The following is a 26009-nucleotide window of genomic DNA, read 5'->3' on the forward strand; positions in this document are numbered from 1 at the left end:
TAAACTTAATTGTTTTTAATAAAGTTACTCCTAACCATCATAATTAAACAATGTTTATAAAAACTTACGCATTTTTGATCACCTTGCAGATCAAATGTTAAAGAAAGTGCTAACTTGTCACCCTCTCGTGTCAGATACCGCAAAAAGGCAATATCCCTATTTAACTATTTAAACAATTTCAGGTAAAAATGTTAGAATAAGTATGGAACGATGAATACAATTGACAGTCGACGAACAAAAGAAATCTTCTTTTAAACAAATTATCACATCAATACGTATTAAAATGACTCAGGCCCTTACTGACCATAGAACTAATACCACTCATTTATAACGTTTAAGAATAAGCCAAGTCCAAATTACTAATATCAGGTCTGACAGTTGGAGATTAAATTTAATTCGCAATGCACTATCGAGAGGCCATGTCTGGCCGGCAACTGCGACACAATTAAGCCAGGAACACACTTAAACGATGCTACGCCATGCGACGTTACCCGATGCTACCCGACACCTTGCCACGTTTGGATGGGGTGTGCACATCTATCCGACGAAGCACACGTCGCGTACAGTCCACAGCGTTTATCACAATAATCACTATCAAAATCGCAACGCATCTTTTGTTCTTAATGCACTATTTTAAGCAAAACCTTGTAATAAATTGTTAGTTAAATTTTATGAGCACAACCATCTTACAAATTGTTTGTTAAACTTAATTGTTTTTAATAAAGTTACTCCTAACCATCATAATTAAACAATGTTTATAAAAACCTATGCATTTTTGATCTCGTTTAATTTGGTTTACATTAAAATAACATGTAATTAATATAACGACAAAATTACATGTACTTAGTTTGAAATAAACTACAAAAAATATGAGTGTTCTGTTCTGTTGCTACCCGACATTACAAAATGGTGAAATTTTACGAGCAAAACTATGAAATAAATTGTTAATTAAATTTTATGTTAATTAAATTCGTGAAACGGTTTTTTTTGCAATGGGGTTTGTCTAAATGATTTTCTAGTGTCCAGTGGTAAAACAACAAAATGCTTGGTACACTTCGGTGGAAAAAAAACCGCTTTACGAATTTTCGTAGCACAGCAATGTTCAATTTTAGGGTTGATTTATTTCCACTTTCATTATTTTCTCGATGTTTTATCTACGCACAATTCAATTAATAACTTGTAAAAATGGATATCCACTTTTTATTCCTTATTAATTTGATTTTCTTTCATCATGATAATTCGGATTATTTTTGTGGTTCCTTAGACACATATATACGGAAAATATGAGTGCCAAATTAAAGTCATCCTCAGTTTCTTAACATTAGGCCTATTAGTCGGTTTAATACATATAACAGTCCTTTTGGTTCTGACCGAATGATTCCGTTATTAGACCTGGTGATTGGATGTCTTTATTTTTATTTATTTCTTTTTAACGAGGGTATTTCAATTACGAAGTATATAAACCCAGGAGTACCGGTGTTTTTGAAAAAGAAGCGTTTGTATGTCGGGTTCGAATGCAGGGCCGCTGGATTCGAACTCGGGATCTTCACCTTACAGCGATGAGCGCCGCCGGGTCAATTCCTAACTGTTGCAACCACCGACGACCCCTACAGTCGATTTTTCCACATCGGGCTCTACATAACCTGACCTGGTGATGGTGTTACATAATGACCTTTTAATTGACAGAGTGAGCGACAAAACAAAAAATATGACAATACAGAACTATCAGCATAGAACCCCCAATGGAAACAAAGTTAAAACGAATATCTCGTCAAATTTTATAAACATTCATTTTTATTTTATATATAAGCATATTCCTTTCATGTCAATCATTCAATCGTTTATTCACCCTTTATGTTTAACTTTTTAATTTTATGAGCCTAATGTAATTTCATAAATTAAAGTGATATGTGAAATCAAGACGTATATTTAAATAAAAAAGAGACGTGTATAAATAAATCCGAATGACTTTATGAAGGGGGAAAATGGTTTTCAGATTAAAGGTACAACGCTCCGCAAAATATAAAAATTGTATAAACCCCAAGGACCATCAGTTAAAAAAAGTTGAATGCGATAAAGCGGAAGCTATATATAAAAAGCGCCCATTTTTCCATACCTTTGAAAAAAACGAGCAAAACCAAATGGAAGTTCTAAATTGAATTAATTCTCTTAAGAACTAAAATTCACCAGGTACGAGTACTAACATTAAATTTTGTTTCAAAAATCAAAAAACAAGGACCATGCACTTATACATATTTTACTTTTTACAGTTTATTCAACCCGAGGAATATCGAGAGTTCTGGGGTGAGTCTGTGAATTCTGGAGAGTAAAAGTAAGTCATTAACGAGAATGGAGTGGGTTAGATCACGTCACGAGGAATAACGAGTACTCTGAGGAAGTGAATGTGGCCAGACTTCTATGTTTCTGGCAATAAACATAAATGTATTGTATGTTTAGGTCAATTCTGTAGTTAACAACCTGAGGTACAAATGAGAGATATAGCATTTTTGGATATCGACTTAGTTTCCATATATAATCAAAGAGTCAGTAACTGATAGCGACGCTCAAGTGGTTGCTGTCTGATTGTTATCTCTTTTGAACCTCCTAGTCATACTGTTTTCATTCGGTTTTATTATTTATTAGTTTTAAAAAAATAATTAAAAAAATAGGGCCATCTTTCACCCTGGACAAGGCGGAAAACTATCCAACCAAAAGAAAAAGGGGCAAAAAAATAATAAAAAAAGGGCCATCTTTCGCCCTGGACAAGGCGGAAAACTATCCAACCAAAAGAAAAAGGGGCAAAATAAAAAATAAGAAAACAATAGGGCCATTTTTCGCCCTGGACAAGGCGGAAAACTATCCAACCAAAAGAAAAAGGGGCAAAATAAAAAAAATNTAAATAAATTTTAAAAAAATCGGCTTTAAAATAAAATTTAAACAAAACGACCCCCCCTGACAAATAAATAAATAATGTTTCTTAATGTTTTTATCTTGTTATTGGAACAATGTCTATTGAATTACCCCAAAGTATTGCATTTGTTTACTTTCTTTGGCAGTGTATCCAGCCCTGATGAAGCACGAACATAGAATCGAAAGGTTGGGAGAGATATAATCTCTGATCTATAGCTCGTTGATAACTACTCATCTTGTGTTATGTTATTTTTTAAATCCATTATATTTAGTGGTCTATTGACCAAATTACTGGATTTGGATCCCTGGATATTAGATGGCTTCGTGGTCACATCAAAAGTCTTCAGAATAGATCTCCAAACTCCTATGCCTCCAACCTCATTATCCACAATGAACTTAACATTTTCTTCGTCTAATAATTGATCCGTTCTCGCTTCGTCAAGTTTCACTCCAATTTTTCAACACCTCCCTACAGTTCAAGCCCTATCCGATTCTTCCCATCGCAAGAACCCTTCAAGACTTATTTGCCACTCTAAAACGACCCCGAGACCTCCTCGCCTGAACCCGATAACAAACCGAGTGCCGGTGGTGGCGTCCGTGGCCGCATCGGTTCAGGCGTTGCCACGGCGCTCATCACTGTGAGGTCCCGGGTTCGAATCCAGAGGCCGTGCATTCGTACCCGACATACTTACAAATAGGATTTTTTTCAAAAACACACGCACCGAGGGTTTATATGACCTCTACTATTGCGAAAAAAATCAAATTAACCATTTTTAAATTTCATTGATCTCTTTTTCTACAAATTAACCTTGTTTTAACTTCACATTATTTAAAACTTTTATTTAACATTTTTTAATTTCAATTTATTTATTTCAAACACACCAGCACCCTGAGGGTTTGTATGACCTCTGCTGTTGCGAACCCTCATAAGAAAAAAAAAGTGCCATCAATGGCTGGCTTCTCACAACACGTGTCCTTCAGATGCAGCATTGGCCGTTGTTTTAGTGCTTTGCCCGGAACTTTATACACTTTCTAAGGTGTATAATTCATGTACAGGGTAAAAATAAATATTATTATTGAAAAACAGTTAATCTGAGAACACCTGTTCGTGTACAACTTAGAATCCAGGAAGTTTCCATGTATCCGATTGTTTTTCACTCACAGGAAAACTGTTGGAAGATTTTCTCAGATTTCATTGCGAGGAAAACGAAACGCATTAAAGCATGAACAACAAGATTTACTGCACTATTTGCGTCAATGTCTTTCTAAAGGGGGCATGGTAGGGAAGAAATGTGCTCGTTTGTAAGGTCGTAATCCTTAAAACTCCCTTTTTGATCAGTAACACTTTTGGGACTCCCAGTGGGCAACACCGAAAAGTAATATCGCAATTTATTGCCCAACTCTTAACGGCCACTATATTTCTAAAAGGACTTTTTTTTCTCCGAATATTCATTTTCTTTCACATGGAATAACAAATAAACGATCTTCTTAATGAAAACGATCTATCTCCGTGGTGGATTCTAATTTTCACTCGTCGGAACTAAATGGTGTCAAAGGTTTCATCGATTTCTGAGATCAGCCGACGTCTTTGGCATAGTAATGCCCGTTCCTGTTGGAGAATGCTCTGATTGGAGCGATTGTGTACATTATTCATGGTAATTTACAGCTGCACACAACCGTATAGATGCTCAAACGAAACGAGATACATCAAAAGACCCGATACGCTGATTATCTATTACTAAATCAAAGAGTTTCTCTCTCAAATATATACGGTTTTTAGTATGTCAAAACGTTCCGTACAACAGAGTCTTTTGCACGTGCTTCGCAGCTGGAAGAAATCTACGAAAACGAAGTGGGACTGACGAAACTAAATCAATCCAGTTGACCCAATTTTAAACACTACCGAATCATAATCAATTTAAAAAACTTCGTTCTCATATTCTCTTTTTGCTACGCGATTAATTATTATTTTTCTGAATATTTTCCATCAACTTTATTTTCATTTGTGTAGTATTTAGTGGGCACTCTCAACACGAAACACAGTAATGACACATCTACTCAGAAAACAAACACTTTGAGCCTTGAAGATGATCTCAATAAAGGTCGAAACGTTGGCACGGTAGAGAAAAGGTTTTTCTAAACCTACGGCACATCGGACCGCATCTCACGATCTCCAAATAATCCATTTTATTATTGTCTATTATTGTATTAATATTATTGTATTTATATTTTCCAAATGAAAGGATATCATTTTTCGTGTTAATTTCGTTCCACCTCTTTTGTTTTTTGAAGTGAAAAAGGATAATTTGGAATAAAAACTGGTAAATTTGAAGTTCACAAAACTAGCACGTTTAATTTTAAGTTAAAGCAGGTTCGTAAAATAAGGTTAATTTCAAATTAATAGAGGCAATTTGGCGAGGAAAAGGGTCAATTTAAAAAACTTAAGTTCACTGGACAAAACGTTAATTTGACGGTGAAAAACTTCATGCACTTGTTCAGTCACATATACAATAATAAATACAAATAATAAAACTTTGATAAGTGTACATTACCTACATTATTTATATAGGGTTGCTACGAAATGGTCTATTTTAACGCTACCAAACTCAATTTTGTTAAATGACGAAACAGTAAACAAAAAAAAGGTTAATTTGAATTTTTGAGGGGTTAAAAATTTGAAATAAAAAGCGTTAAATGAAGGAATAAAACAATTAATTTGAAGTTAAAAACGGTTAATTTGACGGAAGAAAGCTTATACCTCTTGTCCTTACTACTTCCCACCGAAGAATTTTAATTTTTCATTATTTGTTTAATTGCCATAGTAGAATATTTTCATTTTTTACGCGTTTTAAGTAAATTCCAAGGTAAAACGCTTCAATTTAGAATTTAAAAAAAAGTTATTTTCAAATTTAAAACGATTAATATCCATTTAAAAATATTTAATTTTATTAAAAATGATTGATTTTACATTAAAAATAGTTAATTTGAAATTGAAAAAAAGGCGAATTTATAATTAAAAATGGTTAATTTCACGGCAAAAGTTTATATCCTCTTGCGCAGGCACTTATTCGTTCTAGTCTGCTTTGGAGATGCAAATAACAATATTAAAAACCTATCCATAAAGCAAACCAAAAAATTTTGATTATATTATTGTATTTATATTTTCCAAATGAATGGATTTCATTTTCCGTGCTTATTCCGTTCCACCTCTTTAATTTTTTTGAAGTAAAAAAGGATATTTTGGAATAAAAAAGGTGAATTTGAAGTTCAAAAAATAAAAAAAACACGATTAATTTTAAGTTAAAGAAGGTTTGTATGAGGGTAAAAAAAGGTTAATTTCCAATTAAAAGGGGTAATTTGGCGAGAAAAAGAGTTAATATATAAAACTTCACTGACAAAAAAAAAAAAAAACGACAATAAATTTGACGGCTAAAAACTTTATGCACTTGTTCAGTCACATATTCATATGCCCTGGTCTACTGTCCTTCTTAAAAAACCGTTATTTACGTGTTTCCCTAAACAACGAAACTTCCAGACCTTTCCCAATTGCTGCCGGAGTTCCCCAAGGTTCAATCCTAGGGTCATGCTTGTTCCTCCTTTTTATAAATCCACTCCCCTCAATGAGAAATTGCAAAATTGCGCTTTATGCGGATGGCATTGCTGTATATTGTTCATCCTGGAGGCCTAAGACAATTGTGAAAAGATTAAATGACAGCATCACCAGGATTTGCAGGTTTTGTCACCGCTGGAAACTCAGAATTAATGTCCCGAAAACTGAGGCCATATTTTTCACAAAACGACGCCCGATATTCAAGGAAACCATTTCCATTCACGGACACAAAATAGAATGGCGTGAGGGGGTAAAGTACTTGGGTCTAACTCTGGACCGAAAACTTAACTTCTCTCGGCATATAAACAATATAGTAACGAAAGGTAAAATAGCTATAAAAGCCTTATTTCCGCTGATGGCCCGTGAGAGTGGAATGAACTTTGAAAATAAACTAATTATATATAAAGTAGCTATTAAACCTATGCTGCTGTATGCTTGCCCAGCATGGAGTTACACTTGCGAATCGAACATCAAAAAACTGCAAGTGGTCCAAAATAAATTTCTAACGTTTATAACCTCACTACCTCGATACACCAGAATTGGCCTCCTCCATGAGAAAGCGGGAGTGGCGTATATTAATTCCGAATTAAAACGTCTGTCCAGGAATTTCTTTATGGGTCTTTCCTCCAGCAAGAATACTACTTGTAGGGATATAGGAGTGTATGATGTAAACTTTCCATGGAAACATAGAAGGATTAGGCACAATACATAAATTTAGGATTGTGATATATTTATTGTTTCCTCTAGAGCTGTGATACTATAAGAAAATTTGTGATAATTCAATTACCCGTGTAGCATTGTTCTTGTTATTCTCATTTATTTATTTATATTTTTGTTAACACATTTTTGTTAATTCATTTGTTAATTGTTATCCTATTTGATACCTAGTGGGTTTTTTAAGAAGATTTTTCCCACTATTTTCTTGTTTGATTAATTAAAAATAATAACAAACTAGGACTAGGTGCGTTGATATGAAAAAGTTTTGAAATAGGACGTAAAAGTGCCCCGCCACTTCCCCTACTTAATGAATGTTAAGTAACACAATGTATAAGTATTTTTTTAAGTAAATGTTTATTCATTCATTCTGGTCTACTGTAGAGGTGCTCACAGCAATATTTTACGATCAGATCTGATAGTTAACCCCCACCAAAATTTAGAACCATTGTCTTATAAAGGAGGAATGGAAAACTCCCTACCAATTTTTTCAAAAATTTAATGTACTCCCTCTACAATTCATTATGTATAGTGTTTGAAGATTATTTTTTTAATAGCTAGAGAAATAAGGAAGACAAATGCAAAGCACATTAAAACCACCCTCATATTGAAATGTATCTTGTTCGAAGGCCACCATGTACACTAAGTTCATTTATAATTATTAACAAACTAATCTCGATTTCCTAACACTCCTTTACATTTAAATAAAACTAGCAAGTTGAAATATGCGAAAATTGTCAAATATTGTTTTTATTTTTACGAATATTGCACAGTAGGAAGGATAAGGAGTTGTGTTCGATTTGTCTCATATGTTAACCGGGCAGATGTTAAAATTATCTAATAGATTCTTCATTCTACTAAGCAAATCTCATCAATTCATAATATTTGAAGCCATATGTTTCATTATTCTAAAGAGATGTGTAGAGATTAGTGACCGTTAATCGATAGTTATTCAGATATCGTGAGATGCGGTCGGGTGTGATGTAGGTTTCAGAAAAACATTTTCTTTATCGTTTAAATAGCTTTCAAAAATTATAAAACAATCCAAACACTTTTTTACAGAGTTAAAGATCCCACACCAATAATAAATAAATCTGACGTAATCTACAAGATCAACTGTTTAAACTGTCCGGCAACTTACATCGGTCTTACATCCCAATATTTGGACAAGAGAGTAAAGCAACATATCTATGTTTGTAAAAAACCCAAGCAAAATCCTACAGGACTCGCTACCCACCACTTTGAACACCAACACAATTTCGACTTCAAAAATCCAAAANGAACAAAACAAACATAAACGTAATTTCTTAGAAATGGTTTATATCAACAGAGATAAACACAGCATCAATTACAGAACAGATACATGTAAACTCAGTCGCAGCTACGCCAATATCATTAACCAAATACAATATAGATAACATACATGTATCATTACATTACATTCCACACATCAAATACTTTTCACATAGTCTAATTTTCCAACAATTTAGCTTTCCTTTTTCTATTTATCCCCTTTCTATAAAATCCTGGAAGGACAATCTGGCCGAACTATTACCAACACATTTTTTCCCTTTGTCGGCTTATTTCACTTCAAAGAATCCGACGCTTTACACAAAATTGTCTTTTATATACCGACTTCCTCCCCCACCCCTTCAAAACCAAACATATATAAACATAAAACAGCAAAATCTCACTGGCACTCTCAACACGACACGCAAGGATGGCACAATTACACAGAAAACAAACACTTTGAGTGAGTAGAAATACTTTGCTTGAATGTATAAAATATATTTTGCATTGTATAAATTCACTTTTCCACATCCTAAATGTAATTGTTAAATGTAAACATTGTAAATCCCAGGCCGTGAAGATGATCTCAATAAAAGATGGAAACGTTCGCACGATAAAGAAAATGTTTTTCTGAAACCTACATCACACCAGACCGCATCTCACGATATCTGAATAACTATTCTAAAGAGATATTTATATTTTTTGAGGGTTAAATCAGTAGAAATTCAATTGTTTCAAAATTCTGATGATGTGGATATATCCTTCGAAAGCTTCACGAGGAATATATCGTGAAGAATATTGAGTGTTTTTCTTTATTTCAAATTCCTTTATCGCTGGTGTTTTGGTTATTATTATCAGTTTGGGGCTGTTATCAATCACAGGTTGGTATGTTAAATAAACAATGATTCGTAGTATATTTTATTATTTGAATAAATCTCCAACAATTTTCCCTTTGATCAAATTAAAACAATTGCGGGAGATTTGTTCATTTTCCTCTCAACAGTGCTGATTTTTGGCGAAATATTCTATTTTTAAATATTTGCCTGGTTCGTCTATAATATGTGGCATCAAACAGTGCAACTAATATGTCTGTCAGTCATTCTGCGCCGATTTACCTTTTTTCCATCAAATTAAAACCCTTTTAATTTCAAATTAACCCTTTTTAACTTTAGATTAACCATTATTATTATTTACAATTAATTAAGGTTTTTAGTTGAGATGAAAAAAAGTTAATGGCACGAGAGGGATTCGAACCCACGACCTTCGGCTAGATACGCCGCTGCTCTACCACCTGAGCTATCGTGACCTCGATCCACTCGGGCATCAACTCCCAATCTTAACCCCACCTTATGAGTTTTCCCTCCTTTTGCCATTTTTCATCTCAACTAAAAACCTTAATTAATTCTAATGTATTAATTGGTCAAGCGGACCACGAAATTAGTGAAATTATAATAATTTTTTTTTTTTTTGCTGGGGCTTCCGACATCTAGGTCATTTCAGCCCCCCACTAAGTCTATATTCTATATTCTATACCCGTTCAAACAATTAACCATTATTAATGTCAAATTAACCGTTTTAAACTTAGACACTTTTTAATTTCAAATTGACCCATTTTCAACTTCAAATTAACTTCTTTTAATTTCAAATTAACCGTTTTTAACTTCAAATTATCACTTTACATATTCAAATTAACCATTTTTAACTCTAAATCAACACTTTTTAATATTTAATTGACCATTTTCAACTTCAAATTAACCGTTTTATTTTCACATTAATTCTTTTCAAATTAGCCCTTTTCAACTTAAAATGTGTTACGTAACAAAACCTTCCGACAATTGCCCTTGCGTTAAAAGTAAAAAACAAACGGAAACTTGCAGGAAATTTGTTCATTTTCCTTTCAAAAGGGTAAAATCTGCGTTGTGAAAGCCCGAACGTTTACCCTAAAGATTAACGTAATCGAATAAAGCAGATAAGCAAAGCTAGAGATTTAAAAACAAAACAAACAGAAAGTAGGATATAAAATTAATCGAGTTTAAATCCATTGGGATTATTTAGAAAAAAGTCATTTCTCTTCAGCATCGTTTTCTCATATAAAAACGGTTTCAAATTTTTAATTATTGTACAGTAGCTTAATCGAAGTTGATGCCACAAATTTGTTGATGTTTATAAACAAACACTTTCATTATTATTTTTATTATAATTGGTGATCGATACTTTTAAAAAAAAGGACTACCTATTGTACAACTAAATTTGCTCTGAAGGATATATAAAAATAAGCGAATAATTTATCATGAATTGTACAATCTAAGTATTTACCTCATGGATAGCTGTATTAATTCAATAACTCGGTTTTGAATCTGTAAATGAAAGTATATATTAGCGCATTATATAAAATTTTAAACATGTATTAATTGTTATTTAAATTAAATTTAATTGTTAATTGTTTATTTATATTTTAAACCTACACGTTAACTATATCTGAAAATATTAAGCTGGGACTTTTTCTAGAAATCTAGAGACAGGAGAGTCAATTTTCTGAAAGTGATCTTCAGAAGATTTGAATTAAAGATGGAATCAACGGCCGTTGGTGGCTGCAACGGTTTAGGCGGTCATCACTGTGAGGTGAAGGTCCTGGGTTCGAATCCAGCGGCCCTGCATTCGAACCCGACGTACTTACAAATCGGCTTTTTTTTTTTTCAAAAACATCGGCACCCCGAGGGTTCATATAACCTCGTAGTCGAAATACCCTCGTAATGCGAGATTGAACGGAACATACTTTTAGGACAAACCTCGTGCGTCCGGCATGAAGAGGCTGCTCGACATTGTTTCACATAATTGGAAGGTGTGAAGGGAGAGATGAGTAATGCCATCCAATATAAAAATTATGGTTGAGCGAATTGTTAGGGGTGTTTTGTTTATATAGTACTTAATAGAAATGTGTGGTGATTAGTGACCGTTAATCGATATTTATTTAGAAATCGTGAGATGCGGTCTGGTGTGATGTAGGTTTCAGAAAAACATTTTCTTTATCATGCCAACGTTTCGATCTTTATTGAGATCATCTTCAGGGCCTGGGATTTACAAACATTGTTTACATATTACAATTACATTTTGGATGTGGAAAAGTGAATTTATACAATGCAAAATGTATTTTATATATTTAATCAAAGTATTTCTACTCACTCAAAGTGTTTGTCTTCTGTGTAATTGTGCCATTCTTACGTGTCGTGTCGAGAGTGCCAGTGAGATTTTGCTATTTTGTGTTTATATACGTTGGATTTTGAAGGGGTGGGGAAGGATGTCGGTATAGAAAAGACATTTTTGTATAAGGTGTCGGCTTCTCTGAGGTGAAAGCAGCCGACGAAGGGAAAAAATGTGTTGGTAATGGTTCGGTTTAACTACTAACGGTTAATTTTGAGTGAGTAGAAATACTTTGATTGAATATATAAAATATATTTTGCATTTGCAATTCACTTTTTCACATCCAAAATGTAATTGTAATATGTAAACAATGTTTGTAAATCCCAGGCCCTGAAGATGATCTCAATAAAGATCGAAACGTTGGCACGATAAAGAAAATGTTTTTCTGAAACCTACATCACACCAGACCGCATCTCACGATTTCTAAATAAAGTACTTAATAGATTTCACGTGTTGTGTTTCCTTTTATGTGTAATGAAAGTGAATGTAATTGATGAATGTGTAGTGTGAGAGTGCTGATGATGTAATATTTTTTATTTAAACCTCAGTGACATTAGTTGTATAGTATGTGTAAAGTGAATGGAAATAAATTGTATTTAAGAATAATGAGTACGCCTAGGTTTCAATACTGCATTTGCTGGAGGCTGGAAATACCGCAGGAGCTAACTTCGGCTGGACGGAGTAGACCAAGTTCTTTCCTAGGGATCGAACACCTGAGGATGGTCTGTAGTCAACAGCAACAACGATGATAACAGCAAACATCTGTCCCTCAGATTTTCAACAGTTTTTTAATTTATTTAATATAGTTAGTGATATTACACATAAAGTTTTAAAAGTACTCACGAACGTGCATATCCAAAATTGCCTTTTATTACAAAGCGTCTCTTTTCAATTAAACAAGAAATATGAACGAAAGAAGCTGGTAATAACAATCTTTCTTTACATTTAAACTTACAACCCCGTTCTAACACAACGTATCAGTATTTCATTAGGACCATAAGAGCGTTCGTTGTATGGTGGAGGGGTTGGGGGTTAAGTAAGCCCATGCGTGGGATCGGAACGAGTCACTTAACAGCGACCCAAGTCGTTATTCCAAACGCTATTTCATCCGCAAACAATCTAAAACCGAGAGGAAAAAGGACTTAAATGAAAATTGGATTTTCAATATTTTGTTAAATATAAATCGTGAATTTATTACCGGATATTTACGAGTGATACGGGTCACAGATGTATTAACCGGCTGTAATATATAAAAAACGTAAATCGTTTCCTCCTGCTCAAAAATTAATTGGGGTCGGAGCGAGGAAATATTGCCTCTAGATAATATGTTCAACAGCCCCCAATCTCGGGAGTGGAGATGAACGTTTAGCTATTTTCTTCCGGGTGTTCAGCCTGTTAAAATTATCCGCCGCCCTCTCGGCCTTTTCCAATTCGCCTCGTGTCAAGAGAATGGACAATATCAACAAACTTCAGCAAGACTTTTAACTTCCCTACGCCATTTTGATTCATTTTCATTAAGTTCAGTAATTGACAAATGTACGTAATGAAAAACATTCATTTTCCACATAAATTATCTTATGATTAGATATTTTTATTAATAAGACATCAAAATCACTTGGGTTCCTTGGACGATGAAATGAATTAAAGAAAACATTTAATGAAGGTTAGTTAATCTTTATGTAAGGTTATTGGTTGAGATAAAAAGCCAGTGTCCACCTTTTTGAATTTTCCCTCCTTTTTGCCATTTTTCAAATGTGTTTTTATCTCAATCAAAACCTTAATTAAACATAAATTAATTGAACAGAACTTATCTCGTCAATCGGACCACGAAACATCATAGATGTAGAATTGCGAGACCTCCTAGGAGGCCTCTGGCCTCTCCCTGATAGATCAGGGGGAGTCACCCACCTTGGTGCATAAGCGACTCCGAGGTTTGGCTCTTGTCGGGCGCCATCGACTTCTTTGGTCATTTCGGCTAAAAAAAACCCCTAAAACTAGTCATTCTCACACTCACTCATACAATAAATACATACATACTACTATATACAAACCCAATCACACATGCATATCCTCTGTCTAGAATCCGGGTCGAAGGGTACTCGATATTCCGCCCAGACCCGGTTTACCGGAGCAGCGGTGGAGCCTTGAAATAATATGCTGCAACGCCGCCCAACATACTTCTATTCTACCAGAAACTAAATCTAAACTTAAACCTATAAAGTAAATACCCCTCTATATACAACCCATAATCCCAATATCTGTTAGAAGCCTAAAAAGTTTGTCCTTGAATTCGCTGCCATGCTCGAGCATTCTTCTATAACCCGGCGGTATTCCATTTCGGTCCCTATACAGGGCCAAGCTGCGACACCCTCCAACACGTGCGACACAGTGAGTCTGTCTACTTGACATGCTGGGCATCTAGGTCGACTCTAGCCAACCAGCAGGTACCCATGAGTCGCACGTGTGTGGCCTATCCGCAGTCGGGTCAGGACAACGCTTTCCCTTCGAGATATCCCCTCCGGGCTCCACCGGTCGACCGTCGGCTTAACGGACACCAACGCGTCAGTCGAGTCGGCCCAACGACGCTTCCACTTGTCTAACATCATATTTTTCACTATTCTCTTAACATCGTCAGGCCGAATAGGGGTGTTCTCAACATCGTCACTGTAAGGAACGAGAGTACCCGTTTTCGCGGCCAGGTCCGCTCTCTCGTTCCCCTCCAGTCCGACGTGTCCTGGCTCATGGATGTAATATGTAAAATGAAATATACTTCAATAAAGCTCTCCGTGGCCATTTAATTTGTCGCCGAGAATCAAATAGATTACACGAAATTTGAAAAATGGCAAAAAGGAGGGAAAATCCAAAAAGGCGGGGTTGAGATGGGAGGCTGGTGTCCGAGTGGATCGAAGTCACGATAGCTCAAGTGGTAGAGCAGCGGCGTATATAGCCGAAGATCGTGGGTTCGAATCCCGCTCTTGACACTGACTTTTTTTTCTCAACCAATACCTTAATTAAAGATAAATATTTGAAAATTTGGATTTTCCGAGAATCTTCATGATAGGAGGAAAGTACAAGTACGCGTTTTTGTTTAACAGCAAGGCTGCTTGCCGAAATGCTTGGCGAGTCATAGTGATGTTGCGTATAAATTGAATTGAACTCAAAAGCGATTCTTCTCAATGATTACTTTCACCACATTTGGGCGATTTGTCCAAAGTTCATTTCGCGCATGTTCTTAAAGCGGTTACATTCGAAAATGTTCCTGCCGTCAGAGGCGATTCCATTAGAATATTTATCAACAAAAGGATCCCGAGGATGTCCATCGTGTTATAATTTCATGTTATTACCTTCTACCTTCTCGTGGCCGGCCTTAACTCTTTCCCTAACTCGATCAAATCGTCCATTTCCATCACCGCCACTGATTATAGCCGTCCCCTTTCTCGTAAAAGATCGAAATCAGCGAAAAGCCGGCAGGGCTAAAGAGTTATCTTTGATTGGGCATTAGTCTCATCCATTCATGGAAATGGTTCCAGCCGCACAACGGCAACGTTTCTTGTTCGGTCTCCCTTTATCTGTGTGCGAGAGGAGAGGTTTACCTACAATAATTTATTCAGAATGCGCAAGAAATTACGACCGTCTCAGACCAAAGCTGACTGAATTGGACTGATTTATTTCTGATAAAGAATTATAAACATTTCTCTCATTAGAAGTTCCAATTGTGACGGGATAACTTTTTTTCCCTTTAATTTTATTTTTATTTCATCATACATTAAGACTAAAATTGAAAATTATATTCTGAATAATCAAACGTGATGTTCTATTTTCCTCCGCCCTCGGCGAGGTAGGGCCTCCATTATAATTCAGTTCACACCTTGACCCGATGGTCTACCCTTTGAATGGACAAATTGTATAAACCAGCAAGTTGTACAATTTGATTCTTTCCTCGTTTGCACGTTATGAAAAGTTTGCCACTTTACCATCAACGTTATATCATTCTAATTCTGAACGCCTTATAGACTTTTCTTGCGTAATACAATATGAACGTACGATGTCTTTGTCGGATTCTAGTTTCGACAAATTTCAAACGAACTGTCTCACTAACTCGATCACTACAATTTCTTGATTATAGCTCATCTGTATCATTTCAATTAATTAATCTTTTTATGTAAGGTTTTTGGTTGGAATGAAAATATTAGTGCCACGAGTGGGATTCGAACGCACGACCTTCGGCTAAATACGCCGGTTCTCTACCACTTGGGCTAATGTCACTTCCACTTGGACACCAACCTCCCCATCTCGACCTACAACCTTTCGAATTTTAAAAAATGGCGAACTGGAGGGAAAATTCGGCAGTCCGATTGACCGAATAACGTTTTTCAATTACAGTGAAATCCGGTTGTAACGAAATTGAAGGGACCAGGCAAAATTGATCGTTATATCCGGAAATCGTTATAACCGGAATGAGAGGGGGAGGAAAAAAAACCAGTTTTATAGCTTATAGTTTTATATATTATTTACTTTTAAATATAAGTACATACCTAATTCAATTTTTACAAGTTAAGGAAATGCGTAATATGTATTATTATAATTATACAATAAAATAAAATTAAAGGAATAACTAATAATCGTAATTATGTAATTGCTATTTATGTACATACATATTTAACATTCTTTATTTTTTGACAAAAAAATCTAAAATTTTAGTTTGCTTTTTTTTAAGTACAAATTTTTGCTCACATATTCGTCATGTTCTTTTAAGGAAGCTGTAGTTTCAGGTTTATTTATGTCATCATTTAGGGCGACGTATGTGCGAATGACACCAAGAGCGCTGTAGACTTTTGATAGAGTCGGAGTACGGAAAAGATCATCTTCAGTCTCGCCGATATCTTCATCATCTTCCACTTTATTCTTATTTAAAATAGACGCCACGATTGATTCTTCCGTCGGTTCCTCTGATGTAAGGATGTTAGCATCGACTTCTGCGTATGACTGCATCGCCGTGAAAATTAAAATCGAGCTCTTGGGCCCATTCATTAAAGTTCCTCACGTCGTCTTCCTGGTCGGTTCTCGTTTCGTCTTTTCCAAAACCATGTCTAAAGCAATTTTGAATGGTTTTTTGAGTGACGTCGTCCCAGGAATCGGAAATCATTAGGATTGCGTCAAGTAGAGACACCTTAAAGTTTTCTGGCTGGTCCAACATTTTTAAAACCAAACGTTGACGAAACTTCACTTTGAGGTTTTTGATTATGCCTTGGTCCATGGGCTGAAGCACAGATGTCGTATTGGGTGGTAAAAAATAAAGTTCGATGTTTTTCGGGTTTGGGACTGACGGATGAGAAGGACAGTTATCTACAGTGAGAAGAATTTTTCGTTTCTTCTTTTGAAGCTCTTCGTCCCATTTGCGAAGCCAGTCGGAAATAATCTCGCTCGTCATCCACGCTTTTTTATTGTGGGTATAATCTAACGGAAGTTTTTGGACATTTTTGAAGCAACGCGGAGATTTCGATTTTCCGATGATTAATAATTTTTTCTTATCTGTTCCCGTCATGTTGCTCGCGACTAGGACTGTAACTCTCTCTTTTGAGTGCTTCCCACCATGGCACGATTCCCCTTTAAATCGAAGGGTCTTGTCCGGCGTCAATCGGTAAAACAATCCGGTCTCGTCGGCATAGTAAATGTCTTCGTCAGCGAAATTCTCCCGAGTTATAGGCCAGATGCACTGTAGCCAATTTTCGGACACTCCGGCTGGTACACTTGAAGATTCTCCGCTGATCTTTCCAAACACGATGTTGTGCCTTACCCTGAACCTTGTTATCCAAGACATGGAGCATTGAAAATCTTCTTTACACAGGATCCTGGCGAACTCATTTCCTTTTGCTTGCAAGATGGGCCCACTAATCGGAATGTGTTTTCTTCTTTGCATCGTAAACCACTCCAAAAGAGCTGCTTCAAGCTTTTTCGTGTTGGCTGTTACTCAGTTTTTTCTTCGATTTGACATCTTTTTCGAAAATTTCTTTTATTTTTTCTTTTTATTTCCAAATCGTTGATATTGTTGATTGTGAAATGTTGAGCTCGGAAACTAAACTTTTGATAGTTTCTCCCTTCTCAACCCTTTGTATAATTTTCACTTTTTCTTCAATTGAAAACGCGCGGCGTTTATTCGACGCCATATCGCACAAGGAAAAAACGAAGACTGAATCTAAACTCGCATTGTGAAGGAATAGTGCGCAATAAATAGAAGGAAGGGTGTTCAAAGAAAATTGTGGATAGGGGGTGGGATGAAATTCGGTAAAAAAAGGAAGGAGTCATACCTAACGAGTACCGAGTAACGATTGGATAGAGACAAGACTTGTTTACGTTTAAAAATAGAACTAGGTATTCTACGAATTATTTTTGTGTTAAATAAACAGAATAAAAAAAAAACATTTTTTCTTTAGTTTTATATCGTTATAGACACAATATCGTTATATACAACATCGTTACATCCGGATTTATTTCTTCACTTTTACATAGAAAACCAAACTAGACACCCGTTTCACATAGAAAACCAAACTAGACACCCGTTTCACATAGAAAACCAAACTAGACACCCGTTTCACATCGCTATAAGCGGAATCGTTATAGTCGAATTTCACTAAAAAAAGCCATTGTTGTTGCTCCTCGTGACACTGACTTTTTTATCTCAACCAATACCTTATATAAAGATTAATTAATTCAAAACATAATCTTTATAGCTGATAACTAAGTATATCAAAGATATGTTGCCAAACAATCTACAAAATAAAACGATAAAATTTGTTGTTTTTTTCTAAAAAAATTTTCTGAAGTCATTGTTGATTTTTATTTTCTTAATTGACTATGCAATTATATTTAATAACTTCACTTAAACACCTAATTACAATTTTGAAATTTGTAGTTCTACGTCAAATGAAATTAATATTTGAAATTCAATAGAACCAAGTCAAACATGACCTGTGTGTGTGCATTCTGTACTGTAATTGGTTTGTTTAGTTGTACTATTCTGATTTATTAGAATTAATTATTTTTTAATTTTAACCTACTAACTGTTTTCTTTATATTTGGCCTGCTATATAAATATTTTAATTGTAAAGAAATGTTTCCCAGGTCGGCCGAAAATTATGTTTGAAAAACTGGTATGTAAAATTCTCTGAAAAGTAAACAGGTCAAAGATAAATAAAGACAGAAAAAAATATTCTATGTACCTAAAATGAAATTAGATATAAATGTTTATGTCGTTATTAATATTCAGCTTATTGGAATGTTAGAAATATTATTCCTTTGTGAAACAGAAACGCCTAAACAAAATTAATTTCTCTTTAATATTGTATGAAAAGTAGGCTAATATAACATGGACGAAGTTAAAGCGTCATTTAAATCTAAATAACTTTAATTTTCATTAGTTCCAAATTAAGAGAAAATTGTGTAACTTTTTTATTAAAAAATATATATATTTAAAAGCTAATTATTGGCACATATTAAATATCAGAGGGTTCATAAGGATTGTGTTATAGTTGGAAATTCTTTCTGTGATACCAAGAAGACTCGCTTTGAAGTGTCTGTTTTGCGGAATTTCCCGGAAACGATTCCACCCCTGGAGTAATTTCCAGGCCGGCATTGATTGTAATATACGCATCTCATATGAGGTTGGTGCTGGTGAAGGATGGAAGAAGCATTCCTGTGGGAGGGGGCATCAAACATCTGCCGCTCCCCTGCCTCCAACCGAGTTCTCCTTTTTAGGGCATCGATTACCGTCGAACACTTTCTTCATAATTCCTAATGTCGCCGAGGGCCTAGGGCGATTTAATTGCAAAAACGGGACTGGAAAATTCCCCCGACGTCAAGGGCGCGGTGAAAAAAGTTCCAACATTAATGAACTTTCAACTTAGCGACAAAAATGATTTCGAGCCAGATGAAATAAGGAAACCCCTTTTAGTTTGAGTATTACTGATCAGTAGACAATTTCATATTTTCATATACCTATTCAAAAGTAGTAAAATAAACTAATAATAATATCAATAATTTTTTGTTACATTTTTTATATAAATTTTTATTTAAATTGTAATTAATTTTCATGTGGTTTTTAGTAAGTATCCATATAAACCGCTCAAAAATGAATAAGGATATTGGTAATTTATTCTTATTCTAATAATTTTAATTAAATTAACAGAAACATTCATGTTAGTTGGATACATAAAAATATGTTATTCTTCAATTTTAATGGCGAATTTAATTTAGAATAATAAACTCGAAGATTACTTATTTTGTGAACAAACAACTTTTCTCGTCTTGCCTCCATTTTAATCCGCTTGTATTCTCTTTAACCATGGAAAGACATCAAATTGAACCAGAAGTTACAAATATTCTGAGAATGAGTCATCGGGGTCACCGGCGAGTGGATATCGCAGAGGCAGTTGGCGTTTTATAGAACGTGGTCTTCGATTCCGAGAGTCTGGAAGTGCCAATGGAAGGCTGGTTGTGAATCTCAGGGCATTAGGACGCTAAGGGAGGACACACATATCGTTTGTTTGTGTCTCGCCCTTTGAGACGACATGCAACAACAGCCTCCCAGCAGTAACTCAGGAGAATATGGTGCAGCGACCGACTAGACGATAATACGAATTGGAATGCTGTTATGTTTACTGATGAGTTGCGTTTCTGTCAGTGTAGTGATAAAAGCCCGAGGAGTCTGTAAGGAGCAGGAGATGCGAATCCCCAGTTCGTGCCCCCTTCAGCGCATGCGTTCCTAAATACTCGGTCGTCCTTAAAATGGTAATGAGGATCTTTAGCGTCCGTACCTGGCTCATGGCCTTACCGGACGTTTTGATTTTCAAGATGGGAGATGACGCACTTCTGCTCAAGACCGAATGTGTGTTACAGCCGCAAGCGTTGGGGTAGAAGCTGTCCCAGCCCCAAGGAAGCAAGACGAACCTCACTCCCCGCTAGCTCATTCCGAGTGGTTGGGTCCGCATTAAGCATAAGACCGTATGCCGCGCGTAAAGGGCTACCCAAGGTGGCTGAAATGCATCACGCACTCCTAGATAGACAAGCCGACTCTATTTCCCAGAGTATTGAGGCTCCTCCAGCGTAAGAACTTCCGGATCCGCTCCGGCCGCGGTTTTGTTTAAGGTAGAATTGTTAACCACTCCCTTGAGGAGACTGCCTTCGGTAGAGGGCGCCCTTGCAGGCACCACCGACCGCTATCCGTTCCCATCCACCACTTCTCACCTATTCGAAGGACTCCGTCAGCGTAGTCGGAGCCTCCTCAACGGAGGCCGACACGAAAACAGCTTGTGCGTTAGAGAGGTTGCCACGGCCTCATGGCTGCACCAGTATTTTGCGCCTGGATACCCCCTGGTTTGAGAGAGGTCTCAAGGAAAAATGCCGAAGGACGTGGATTGAGAAAGGGAAATGGACGAAGACAAGAGGCTCGCCTTTTCAGGCTGTCATTGTCACCGTAGCATTTTCTACACTGTACCACCCATTGTCACAGTAGTTACACATTAAGTGGGCTATGGCTCCCCTGGATGGATTCCCTTCAGTGCAGTTTGGAGGAGGCAGTGTAAAAGTCTGAGCTGAGATCCAACCAGTGATCTCATTGGCAGGGATTTTCCATTTATAAATGACAATGGACCTCATAGAATGTCCTCATAGAAAACATGGGATATCCCATCTGCCCACTCCCCCATTGTCTCTCCAGTCCTCAATCCCATTGAGCAAATGTGGGCTGCCTTGCAGAGGAGGCTTTTCTATCACTATTCGCAGCCTATTGACCTGCAACAACTGGGTGCAGCATTGCAATATCTATGGATTGGAATTTCTTATCAAATTAGTGACAACTTTATTAACGGTATGCACGGTTTTAAATGCTTAAAAATTTATTGTGTCCAATAAACAAAATTATGGATTTAAAACAATATTTTGTTGTTTTTCAAAATCCCTTAATTAAATTATCCTTTCTAATGAATTTTATGCAATTTATAATAAAAATGGAATTAAGTACTACAGGAAGTAAGTACTACAAAAATGACAATACCCGTATTCATTGTTGATCAGTTTATATATATATTCAAATCTGAAATAAATAAAAAAATCCATTATTTTTAAATTTAACTGTAATTAACTTTCAAATATGGTTAATTATGTGATATTTAAACAATCTCAAACAGAAAATAATTTTCCTAAAGTTTTAAATAGAGGGTAAAGTTGGAATTAAAAAGGTTAATTTGAAGTTAAATAATAATTTAATTCGAAAATGAAAATTAAAAATAATAATTAATTCGCTGGACTGTGTTTAAGTAACGTAATTAAACAGATTATTTGGAGATCGCGAGACGCAGTCTGGTGTGACGTAGGTTTTAGAAAAACATTTTCTTTATCGTGCCAAAGTTTCGATCTTTATTGAGATCAGCTTCTGGGTGTGGGATTTATAAAAATTGCTTAAATTATACAAATACATGTAGGATGTGAAAAAAATTAAAAAGGATGAATTTGGAGGTAAAAAGGGTAAACTTTAAATTAAAATGAGCGAGTTTGGAACTAACAATGTTAAATTGAAATTAGAATAATTTATTTTAATGCGAAAACGATTAATTTAACGGAAAAAGAGTATGTTAATTTTGATAGACACAGTTCTGCACATTGCAATATGTTTCATAAAAGTAAGCAACGCAATTAAAAGTGTGAATTTACAAAGTGTTAATTTGTAACTAAAAAGAGTGCATTTGCACTTTACAAGGGTTGATTTGATATAAAAATACTTACTCAGATATCGTGAGATGCGGTCGGGTGTGATGTAGGTTTCAGAAAAACATTTTCTTTATCGTGCCAACGTTTCGATCTTTATTGAGATCATCTTCAGGGCNTTGTAAATCCCAGGCCCTGAAGATGATCTCAATAAAGATCGAAACGTTGGCACGATAAAGAAAATGTTTTTCTGAAACCTACATCACACCCGACCGCATCGCACGATATCTGAATAACTATCGATTAACGGTCACTAATCTCTACACATATAAAAATACTGTTGATTTGAAATTAAAAAGCACTTATTTTGAAATTAAAAGTGTTAATAAAAAAAAAAAAAGGTTTAATTTAATATTAGAAAATGTAAATTGCAATTAAAAATGGTTAACTTCAAATAAAAAATGGGTGATTTGACGTTAAAAGGGTTAATTTGATTGAAAAACTTTATATGTTTCGTTATTATGTATAATATTTTAAATATTTCTTTACGATTGTACAGCAGATAAATTTACAATTATTTTTTCTAACATAGATGTTTAATATTCTAGGAAATGGCAAGGTTGCAACCGTACTATAGTAGTAGGATCTTACTAAGACTGAAACAATGTTTTTCCAAACATATTTTTTTAACCGTGGGAAAACGGCATTAAAAGTGAAAAAGAATTTCAATTATAAAGTAGGACCGGATCCGGCAGGACGAACCATTTTTTCCCGCAACACGTGCATGCATCAATGATACAAATGGGGTGGAATTATTGTGGACAGCATGGTATAAATGTACACGACCGTGTAGATATATCTCACTTCATTAGAGTATCGCCGATGACTCCAATGAATTTTTAACACCGCCATCGATCAATCAAGGCCGACGGAAAAGAGCAAATAAAGAAAAATGGTCCGTTTCGGTTCTTTTTTCGATACCAGCTTTCACAAAGACGGACATCATTGTTTGATCGAATAATGTTAACGGAAAACACATTTGAAAAACAAAGAAGAGTTTGGACATTTTTTTAAATTTATTGCAGAGATGTGGCTTTAAGTTGTGTCTTAACTTATTTTACATGGTCTGACCACTTAAAATATCTCCTTCTCTCTTTGTAATTGTTTGTTGTTTTTGCTGTTTCCTTGCGAGGACAGAACTAACAGAGAAAGTGAAACAATTCATAACAGATAATAGGCAATTTTGAAGATTTATACACACGCAATTTTTAACGCTAATATATAAATTTATGTAGTTATTATAAAAGAAAACGAATTTCTCTTATGTAACGTTATTTTAAATTGTAGGTAAAAGAATGATTCCGAAGAGGCTCTACCGTTTGTTCATAGGTGGACTAAGCTGCATAGGCTGAATGGAGACGTGATGGGTGGTTCAAGGATCCGTTTCATCTCGTAAAATTCACGTCGAACGTCCTTTGTCTATGCTACCTGGAATGGCGGAGGTCGTTCAGACAGAATAAAATAAGACATACCGGGGAAATGAACACGAAACGCTCTAATTTCAACATGTCTGAAACAGTTAACTATATTGTGCCTATCTGCTCAATCTGTACTATTCATTCACAAGAAGTGGTTATTATATATCAGTGTTTAGCTAAAAGCTTTTTTTGGTTGATGTATTTTTTTTCACACTGGCAATCAAGATTTACATCGTGAATAACCACTACAAAAAGTTCAGAAACGGTATCACTCCACCCACGCCGAATTATAGTTTATAGCATTTTTTAGTGCTTGCCCGAAGAGAAAAATCCACGCCTAGTAAATATTGCATGATCTAATTTCAGTAAAAAGAGCATGATATATGATTTTAGTTTAAAGTTAAAAAAATCTCCAGAAATTGAGGGAAACTAAATTATAAATAAATACTCGTTTAGAATGTTTGATACGTATTACATTTTAAAAGATTTAAGGCTTATGAGCTAAAAACTTTACTATTTGGTCAAGCGGTTTATGATTCCGAGGAGGGTTTACCGTCTGGTGATAGATACACCTTTCTCCAAGCTGTGTAGGCTAGTCGGGTCGTGAGGAGGTAGGTCAAGGAGAGGTTTCATCTTCTACAATCCACCCCGAACAGCTTTGTCTACGCTAGAGGCAAAGACGGAAGACTAGGCGTTCCACAGCTGTTGCATGCGGTCCCCATGCTTGGCTCTGGTGAGCTCTACCTACCCGTAGACCAGTGGGCTGTATGAAGCCAACCAGGGAGGAGCACGCCAAAGTAAGGCCGCCAACTCCATTGGTTTTGTGGAGTGGCCCACAAACTATGGGGAACTTCGTGCACTAACATAAACATACTCTACCGGGTGGGAGTTGGAGAATTGTGCGGTCTTGGGTGTGACGGGTCACGGGGTGAAGATCTTCGTCGGCGACTCGGTGGGCAACCGATGGCTTCATGACGGATCTCTTGTCCATCAGGATTCTAGGTATATTAATAATGTCCACCTTAGTACTAATTCAATGGGTACGAGGGAGCGATAAGGAGGGCGGACTCGAATTTACCAGCCGAATGTAGATGTCCTTTCCAAGTATCCAGAAAATCAGTCGAAGATTGTAAGGTCGAGGAGTCAGGGTGAGTGCCGCCCGATCCTAATCGCCGTTCTCCGTAACTCGGAATACCAGGACCCCGTTGAAACTCATCACCGTTTACCGGACGTATCTCCGGCTGGATAAGGTTGCCGCCAGCAAGGTTAGAGTATTCTTCCTAGAACTTGCGGTGCTGTACAAGACTGCGAGCCCATAGTTCAGGTGGCGGACCCCAAAGTGCAAAAATACACTACAAAATTTCTTTCAGGGAGTTGGTGTGGTAGTAGAGGCAAGTAGATACATACCTGAACTCATAGCGTACTAAAAAGTCGCTTAGGAAACTTGTGATCAATAGCTCCCGAGATTTGTCCATAACGGAGCTGAGGTTCTCACTCCCCATATCGTACTCTCATATGGACAGAAAGCGCAGCGTTTTAGCCACTTGTCCAATGAATCGAGCTGTTGAGCATAATACCTGAGTGGGACGGACCCTTGCTAGGATGACCGTACTCGAATAGACCTATAGGGAAGGAATGTTGCGGATGGTTGACCTGCACAAAAGGATGCGAAAACAGGAGAACGCCAGAAAGAGGTTTGGTTTAATTTAAAATCAGAAAAAAGTCACAATTGAGTCCTGTGACGAGACGACGACAAATTAACTTGAGAAAAGCCAATTCGACGCTTTATCATTCATCGCAGTTAAGTCTGCCTAATCTCGTTAAGCACGCAATTATTGGTGACATTCCATACCGCTTGTTTCCGAGTCGATGAAAACTTTGGGAAACACGAGATACACATTAATAATTTAAAGATGGTCTAATTAAACATGACGAGACTTGGGATACAAAATAAATATTTATCAAATATTCATTATAAATACGCAATTACTTGTGCAGAAGGGAAAGAAGGTGATTTTATGACAAACAGGTTGCTTCCGAACAAACCACTTATGAGAACGCATCATTCTTTTAAAACGGTAATTTTTTATGTTTTTCCATTGTTG

At 36.0% G+C, this 26009-nt stretch overlaps 1 protein-coding gene across 1 annotated transcript; it reads right to left on the reverse strand.

Moving 5' to 3' along the window:
• Positions 1–16688: 16688 nt before the first annotated feature.
• On the reverse strand, positions 16689–17645 carry LOC106667145 (tigger transposable element-derived protein 4-like). The gene has a single exon (XM_014394872.1). It carries the CDS (start codon positions 17643–17645, stop codon positions 16689–16691), a length of 957 nt encoding a protein of 318 aa, XP_014250358.1.
• Between the last annotated feature and the right edge of the window lie 8364 nt (positions 17646–26009).

Source organism: Cimex lectularius, unplaced genomic scaffold (assembly GCF_000648675.2).
Source record: "Cimex lectularius strain Harlan isolate CLEC.00 unplaced genomic scaffold, Clec_2.1 scaffold27, whole genome shotgun sequence".
NCBI lineage: Eukaryota > Metazoa > Arthropoda > Insecta > Hemiptera > Cimicidae > Cimex > Cimex lectularius.

What these genes read in the sequence shown, in the direction of transcription:
- LOC106667145 (XM_014394872.1), bottom strand. Translation starts at nt 17,645, where the DNA reads ATGCAAAGAAGAAAACACATTCCGATTAGTGGGCCCATCTTGCAAGCA.